This window comes from Orycteropus afer, unplaced genomic scaffold (genome assembly GCF_000298275.1).
Source record: "Orycteropus afer afer isolate SDZICR_OR568_19922 unplaced genomic scaffold, OryAfe1.0 scaffold00136, whole genome shotgun sequence".
NCBI classification, from domain to species: Eukaryota; Metazoa; Chordata; class Mammalia; order Tubulidentata; family Orycteropodidae; genus Orycteropus; species Orycteropus afer.
The window spans coordinates 2,179,796-2,188,391 of record NW_006921723.1 but is presented as its reverse complement, the minus strand read 5'-3'; the positions used below and the strand labels follow the sequence as shown (position 1 = coordinate 2,188,391).

The following is an 8,596-nucleotide window of genomic DNA, read 5'->3' as shown; positions in this document are numbered from 1 at the left end:
CAGCCCTTCCGCGTACCCCTGGACCACACGCGGGCCACGCCCAGAGTCTCCCCTAACCGGTGCAGCCGCACGGCTTTTGCATCTGCCATTCTGCCTGGACCCCAAACCCCTCTCATTTTTCAGTGCTGCGCCCAATGTCACCTTCGGTCTAGAGTCGCCCTGGTTTACTGTCCTCGCTACCCCCTCAGCACCTGGTGGGGTCTGTTTTCTCATTCACTTTTCGGGGCCCGATCTGACTTGGGCCTGGCAGCTGGGAGGATGAGAGGGACTCCTGGCCCACTCCAGACCCAGGGGGTGGTACTCAGAGCCAGGTCAGAGGATGGAGCTACTTTCTGCCCAGGTAGCCACCCCGGGAAGCGACTCCAGGACTTGGCTCCGAAAATCTAAGACCGCTCTGTAGGGAGTCGTCTAGGACTGGGAAGGTAAAAACCTAGCCAGACATCCCAACGTTCCGTACTCGGGACGCTTTGCCCGTTTCCGGAATAACACGCAGCTGCGAAAATTGTCCCCGGTCTGCTGAGTGGACGCTCTGGGACAGCCAGGGCCAGGGCTCTCAGGGCTGACTTCTCCCCCCACACACACATTTATTCGCTTTTCCATCACGTCTTACAATTTTGGGAACCAAAGGGATGGAAAAAGAAAAGTTGTTTGTTGGAGGATGCAAAGGGTGCAGAAAGGGCTGTACCCCTGTGCGACCGAGAACGCAGCGGTTGAGAAATAACTCCCACCGAAGTGCTCCGTAAAATCTCCTCAAATGTTCCTATGCACCTACTATGTGCCCAGAAAGCGAGGGGAGCCTGGTGCATTAGGGTGCTGAGAGGAGCCCCTCCCGATTTGGGAGAGGAAAAGGGTGCGGGCGTCGTGGACTGACAACTACAAGTCTCCTCAGTAGGGCCAGGTCTGTGGTGGAGGGTATGGGGGTCCGTGCAGGGTGCGCGGGTACCTCATCTTTGCTCACTGCCCTCCTGGCCGGGACCCGCCCCACGTCTGCTGGTAGGCGCAGATTCAAAGTCAGCAGGGTAGAGGACAATGCATAGCGGGGAACCCCACATACAAGGCTGCGTGGCGTGAGGAAAATGCGAGGCTGAGCCAGAAGACACAGTCCGCAAGGGTCCCCGCGGCTTTGGGAAAGGGCGCAAGGGACAGACGGTGTGTGAGTTGGGGGGGGGCCTGGACTGGGTTTGCGAGATAAACACATAACACTAAAATTTTACTCCTTGTTTTTCTGAAATTCAAATTTTACTGGGCATCTTGTGTTTGTTTTTACTTTTTTTGCTAAGATCTGGAAACTTTGGGTCCGCATTCAGAGCTCCTAGATGTCTGGAAGCTCTGGCTCCAGGGGCTGAAGGTGCCCGGTCTTCTCTACCCCAGTACCCCACATTCCAGCGTCTCCCTTTCAAATCCCCTCATGTGTCTCCCATTGTTTCCATCACACTCCAGACCCCCTCATTGTTCCTGTCTCCACACTGCTGCGCACTCTCTCCTTTATCGTCCTCCGCGCTCTCCCCACCACCCCTCTCCTGCGTCTCCCGGGGCGCGCTAGGGGGAACCCCAGCCACAGAGCCCCGCGCAGGCGCAGAGACGCACGGCTTCCCCAGGCCCCGCCGCCGCCCCCGCACTGCGGCCTGCGGGCGCGGTTGCCATGGCGATGGCTGGGCGGAGCGGGGAAGCTCGGGAAGACCCCGCGGAAGCTCCTTCCCCCGCCGCCTCTGCGCGAGCCCCACTCCGGTTTGAGCCGGTTTCCCCGCCCTGCCCCCCTGCGCACTGCGGCGGCAAGGATTCCCTGGCACTGGGGAGGGGGACGGGCGGGGGTCCGCGCATGCGCGCAGGGCGCGGCATCCCCTCCCGCCACTCCCGGGCGGGCGCGCCCCGGGAAAGCCCCGGCGCGTGGCAAGAGCGACTCGCGCAGGCGCGGTGTGCGCCCGGCGTCTCCGCGGCCCCACCCGGAAAGTGCACGGTAGTCCTGGCGACACTGAGCGCGGGGCGGGCTAGGAGCGCGCGGGACTCCCTTCTCACGCACTCTCTCGCGCGCTGTGGCGGAGCCGGGGATTCCCTGCCTCAGGTGCGCATGCGCGGGCCCGGGATTCCGGAGCTGGGTCCGCAACCAAGAAGGGGCTCTTTTGTAAAAGGGATCAGACGTTGTTAACATCCCATCCATGTGTCCGAGGGTTGAAGGCACCACTGTCAGCTGGAGTCCTGAGTTCTAACCCTATTCTTTGGTCCTCCAGCCATCTGCCTAAGTTCCCGGCGGAGATGGTCTCGCACAGCTGACACACTTCCTCCCCAGCTCTCACACCAACCCTAGCTACCCATACCCCGGAAGCAAGCCCCTTCCTCAGCACGAGGCTTGCCACCTCGGGTTAATCGCTGTTGGCCCGGACCTTCCCACAGCCCCCGGCCACAAAGAACCCCAACGCGGCCACGAGGAGAATCCTTTGTCAAGCCCTTCTCGGGACTTGTCTTTCCAGAGCACCATCTCTTTGGTTCTCGAGACAGCCCAGGGTTGGGCACTCTTTCTAGATTATGTTTTACAGAGAGGGAAACTGAGGCTGGGACCTGTTAACACCCTTGCCCGAGGTCCCAGGAGTAAGGGCCAGAGCCATGATTCGAACCCAAACCTCCCTTTGTTGGGGAGACATTGAACTCCTCCACCAAGCCACCCCCTACTACCTCCCTGGCAGCTGTGCAGAGTCCCCTGTGTGCCTCTTACAGGCTGTGACTGTTTCGCATCTAAAAAGGAACTCATGTCTCTCTTGGGGGTGGGCGGTGGGGGTGGAGGGCTCATTGAGATCTTGCTGCTACACGCTTCACTGGGCCTTGGCATCCAGTAGGTGCTTCTCGTTGCTGGCTCAGTCCCCCGTAGTCACTGATGGGGACTCTGCTCGTGGGCGCCCCCTATAGGCTCCCCCCCTCACTTCCCCACCCCCACAGGGGCTTTCTGGGGTTCCTCTTGGATAACTCATATGCCCTCGGCTTAGGGTTTGCTCCTGCAGGACCACAAATTAATCTGAGGCTTAATATATGTTGGTTATGGTCATTTTTCTGTCAACTTCTATTGTTTCTGGTGCCCTCCAACACCCTGCACACTACACTTGAGCTGTACCCAATTATCAACTTCATCCCCTCCCCTAAGGGGAGAGTTGACACCTCCAGGCCTTTCCACAGGTGGCTCCTCTGGCTTCACTGCCTAGAAAATTCCCATCCATCCTTCAAAGCCTGTCTTCTTCGGTGAAGACCTCTGCACTGCCCCCCACCGCCCACCCCCCACCAAGCAGACCTTGGCTCTCTCTGGCCTAGCCCTAACCCCATAAAGCTGGAGGCCTCAAGTAGGTCTCTGCATCTGAGTGTTAGGATCTGGAGAGGTACAGTCTCAGCAGGGGGAACCCAGGGAAAAGTCCCCAGGGGTGACAAACTGGTGTCTAAGAAACTGAGAACCAGGAGGGGAGATGGGAAAAGGGGGAGGGAGGGTGCAGAAGGTGGCCATGACGGTGTAAGGAGGGTGTTGCCTAGTTGGGGGGGGCGGGGGGGCAGAGAGCTTGGTAAATCCTTCCCCACGTCCTCTCACTCATGTCTCGGTTTTCTTCCTCCATCAATGGGTGACCTTGATTTGCAGCAGGGCTGTCCAGGGCCTGGCGCCCCAGCATACACTGAAAACACACCTTTCCCTCACCATGACGTCAACTCCCAGTGCCAGGCCCTGCTGCTGCTGCTGCTGATCTGACCTGACCACTGAACCTCCAGGCTCTCTTATTCCCCTCCTGGCCCTAAGGTGGCTTCTTTCTAACAGTCCAGGTAATCATTACCAACACCCCCAACCCCAACCCACCCCCTCCCCAGACTCCCAACTGCTCCTCTCTCCCTGCTCTTCAGGCTTCATTGAAGCTATAGGAAGTCATGTCCAGGTTCAAATCTCTCCCTCCGTGGCTTCCCAGGGAGCTCTGGTGACGTAGTGCCTAAGGCATTTGACTGCTAACCAAAAGGCTGGATGTTCAAACCCACCAGTCACTCATCAGAAGGAAGGTTGGGCAATCTACTTCCGTAGTGATAATGCCTTAGAAGCCCAAGGAGGGGTCGCTACGAGTCGGATCCGACTGGACGGCACTGCGTTGCATTGTGGCTTCCCAGATATGCACTTTCAGATGGTTGCATCCCATCCACCAGGACTCAGCTAGATGCCTCCAGATTGAAAGTAACAGCAGCAGCAGCAGCAGCTGGCACTTCTACCGGTCAAGTCCTCTGGCCGACTGCAAAACCAGGCTCAAGAGGCCAGTGATTCACCTTGGGGTCTGCCTCTCACATGCTACGCAACCTTCGCCCTGAGCTGGCCCCTAGCAGCACCCCAGCAAGGCTGCCATGGAAGGCTGTACAGGTTGCTCACTGCACAATCTGCCCGGCCGATTGCTGTCTACACCGAGGTGCTGCAGAAGCCACCCGGGTCTGATGACCAAGGCTGTTGGGGGTGGAGGAAACCATGAAGATGTGTCCTCCCTTGGCTCAGCCCTGCACAGCTCAATACTGTCCTGTGGTTATCCGCCCCCCGCCAAGCACTGGGGTCCTTTTTCAGTCAGGAGTCCCGGTGTCATATCACCATAGGTACTGATGTTTTGGCCCGAGCCCCTCTGTGCCCCCCAGGCCCTCCATGGCCCCTTCCCATTTGCCTGTTAATCCGGCCCCCTTGCTCCTTTCACCAACCCTTGTCCCTTCCTCTCCATAGGCTCACCCCACCCCTCCCATCTGTTAGTTTATCCCCTCCAACCTCTCCGCCTGCCCGCTTCCTTGCTACTCAAAGTCCAAAGGAACACACAGCAGCCTCACAGACCTGCCTTTATTGGAAGCCCAGTCCTGGGCCCAGACCCGGGCCCTGTGTGCACCTGGGTCACTCTGAGCAGGGACCCTGTGTGGGAGAAGGAGGTGTAACGCCACGGAGCCCCAGGCCCACAACGGGCATCCAGCCTTTCCCACCCCCTACATCCCACTTGGTGTGCCTGGCTGGCCGCAGGCAGCTCCCAGTCCAGAGGGTGGGTGCCTCACTTCGGGGCGTTGAAGGGCACGGTCCGCTGGTTCATGGGGTTGTCGGGCGAGCGCATCCACTCCTTTTTGAGTAGCTGCTTCAGCTGTGACAGCCGCATGTTGGGGTTCTCTAGCTTGAGCCGTGGCAGCTGCACCTCCTCGAAGGCCGTGAAAGCTGCCCTCATGCGCCGCTCGGGATGTCGGTCGGCCGCCTCTTCAGTCACGCTGCAGGGACACGGGTGTCAGGGCTAGAGTATGGGGGGGTAGCTGGGGAGACCCCCCCCTTACCTGAGCACCTTACCTGAGCACAGCAATGGCTTCCTCCACGGTGCGCGCCTCCACACTGCCCTCCTCCAGCACTCGACGGTTTACATTCTCTTCCAGCGGCACCTCTAGGTGGCTCCGGGCCTTCTCGGCTAGGGGCGAGACAGAGACCAGCAGAAATGAAGAAATAGAGAGAGATGCAAAGAAGACATTGCAGAGACAGGCAGAGATACAGAGAGATGAACAGAGACACAAAGATTTGCAGACATACAAAGACAGACAGACATAGACAGAGATGCAAAGACAGGGACACAGAGATACAAAGAGACAAAAAGAAGACGACAGGAGGGATAGAGAGGAGGCAGGGGCAGAATGACGGGATGAGGGGAAGGTGGAGTGGGAGGCCACCCCAAGGGGGTCCTGACCAGCCACACTGCCCTAACCACCCTGCACCCAGCACACAGGAGGCGCCTGCCATCACTGCCACATGGTGCTCTATTAGCACCCTCAGGATCCTGGGAGACACGGCTGATGGTGCTTTCAACACCCTGTGTGGTTTGTGCTTCGAGCGGGGTGGTAGGAACACTCCCAGCCCTAAGGGCCTGGAGGCTTTGATAAGGACAAGTCGGGGGCTCTCGACTGGGTTGGTCTGGGTCAGGGTTCCTGTGGCCACAACCCTTTAGTGATCAAAGGGCAGCTCCAGATAGACACACCCCTGCCTGATGCCTACCTGGCTCTGTGGCCTCCCGGTGCTGGAGGTCTCGGCGCAGTGTCTCCTCAATCTGGGCACGGGTGACCTTACCAGGCGCAGCTGCCCGCGGGACCTTGCCACCCTTGAGCTTTGAGTCCTCCTCCTCCAGCAGCCGCTGCGTCTCCTTCTTGCGCTCCAGCTGCTCCAGGCGCCGCTTCTCCTTCTCCTCCTGGGGGAAGAGGCTGTCATGCTGGACCCCCTGCCCCCACTGCTAGGCCTCCTCACTGCTGGGGTCCAGGCTCAGGATGGAGCTAGGCCTCATCAGGATGGAGGCACCTATACTGACAAGTACAGGAATAGTGGGGTCACCCTGGCCAGGGCAAGGAGCTTCTTGAAGAAGGGACACTAGGCTGAGGTTTGAAGGAGAGGGAGGAACCGGCCAAAAGAGATCAGGCAAAGGGAATGGCAGGTGCAAAGGCCCTGGGGTGAAAACCACCTGGCACGACAGAGGAACAGGAGAGGCTAGTGTGGCTGGAGCTGCATCCAAGGGGTAAGGGGAGTGAAGGCATATAATGGGGAGCAAGGGGGAGCAAGCCTGGAGGGGGAAGCAGTATGGAGCATGGAGGGGCCTTGTGGATACAAATAGGGCTTGGATTGGATCCCAAGGACAACAAGATCCACGGGAGAGTCTGGCCCTGTTTGTGGCTGAGGCAGGGGTTCCAGAGTGAGGTGACATGAATGGGAATGACTGGGAGGCCCTGATACCAACTGGCTGCTCCCAATAGACAGCTGGACAGTGCAGGGGCCATCTCATCCTGCCCACTGCCCCCTTGCCACCTCAAGGACAGTGCAAGGATCTGGGTTATTATGGATCAGCCACAGGCCTGGGATAGTCTCTGTCTCAGACCCAGCCTATACCCCAACCCTATGAACCCCCCATCTGTCATCTTTGCCTGCAAGCTCTTGTGAAGAGGTCTCTGCACCCACAATGCCCACGTGACATATGCCTGCATCTCCCAATGGACCTACACTCAAAACCAACCCTGGTGCCCTCATGTGTCAGAGAACTGAGTCCATGGAGTTTTCTTTGTGGCTAGTAGTCAAAAACTGAAGTGTCTGCCACCATCCAGGGACTCTAATAAGGTTACAGCCAAGAAAACCCTATGGAGCTCAGTCTTACTCTGTAACACATAGGGTCACCATGAGTCAGAGTCAACACCACAGCAAATGTTTTTCTGTCCTGGGTAGAAGGCCCTTCTAGCACTGGGCTGGGCACACAGTAGGGCAAGTGAGTTCAGGGGAGTGGGACCAATGAGGCCTTCCCTCTACCCTGGCTCCTGGGATGCTGTACGCCCTCCCCCACCAGCAGGATCGTGGTGACTGTCAGCTGAATGAATGAACTAATGAATGAATGAATGCCGGGAAGCTCCTACCATTTAGGCAGGATGAGCACCACACAGCCACAGCATTTGTCTCCAGAAAGCCAGGCCTGACCAGGGGCTTTTGTTCCCAACCCTTCCACGTGACTTCATCTTCTGTGTGCATTTATACTTTGACATTCAGCAAAATTTAAAAAAAAAAAAACACAACACAGAAACCAGGAGAGACATTTCCAGTTTCTACAAGAGTGCAATTAACCATTGGCAGAGTCTGCAGATGGCTGAAGGATGGAATACTTGATGGAATATTCTGGAATTATCTGGAATGAACCTTATGAATAAATGAGCTGGAACCCAGAAAGTTGGTAGTCAGGCGCTCATCGTGAAAACAAAATGTTGACCTCTGGATGACCTACGGGCTGGCCAGAAGAAATCAAGCTGCGGGACAGCGTTTCACCAAGGGTTCACTCAAGACGCAGGGCAATGAGAAAGGCGTTTGTGTTGGGTGTGAGCGGGTGTGTTAATGGGTACACTGTCTTTGAGTATTATGCAGCAATATTTTATGCCCTGCAAAAACAATATATTTTAATATAACAAAAAAAACGATATGTGTGTATACATGTGCGTGTGTGTGTTTTAGAAACGGCTCTCATGTGAGGAGAGTACAAGGGACCAGGTGTGCTTCAGGGAGGTGGTGGGGACTGTGGCCCCTGTGCCTGTCTTGGGGGAGGGCAGGGTAAGCAAGTTGAGGAAAACTGCGTGATGGAAAAGAACGAACAGCAGCCCCATGAATAACACAGCATGTTTGAGCAAAAGGTCCCAGACACAGAAGGGGATGCCTTGAGCCCATTTACGTGATGTTCAAGAACAGTGTTGACTTGTGAGGCTCAAAGTCAGGAGAGAGGTTGCCTAGGGAAAGGAGGTACTTGGGAGGGGGTGGAGGGGAGCACTCAGGGACTAGGCATGTTGATGGGGGGGCTGGCAAAGCATGGCCCACCACCTGTTTCAGTGGTAAAGTTTTACTGACACACAGCCATGCCTGCTCATGCCTGTACTGTCTGTGACTGCTTTTGCAGCAAGGACAGTGGTAGCTTAGTGGTAACAATCTTGTCTTCCAAGAGGGAGACCCAGGTTCAATTCCTACACAATGCACCTCACAGGCAGCCCCCACCCATCTGTCTGCAGAGGTGGGCATACTGCTGTGATGCCAAGCAGGTTCCAGTGAAGCTTCCAGACCAAGATGGATCACGAA

The 8,596-nt window shown here is 57.0% G+C and overlaps 1 protein-coding gene across 1 annotated transcript in view; it reads right to left on the bottom strand.

The window, feature by feature from the left end:
• Nucleotides 1–5,027: 5,027 nt before the first annotated feature.
• Nucleotides 5,028–8,596, bottom strand: part of CCDC124 (coiled-coil domain containing 124) — an 8,306-nt gene continuing 4,737 nt past the window's right edge. Inside the window, exons 2-4 of the mRNA XM_007945348.2 lie at nucleotides 6,005–6,194; nucleotides 5,312–5,426; nucleotides 5,028–5,235 (exon numbers count right to left, since the gene is read on the bottom strand). Coding sequence (XP_007943539.1) covers nucleotides 5,028–5,235; nucleotides 5,312–5,426; nucleotides 6,005–6,194 — 513 coding nt within the window. The remainder of the gene's footprint in view (nucleotides 5,236–5,311; nucleotides 5,427–6,004; nucleotides 6,195–8,596) is intronic.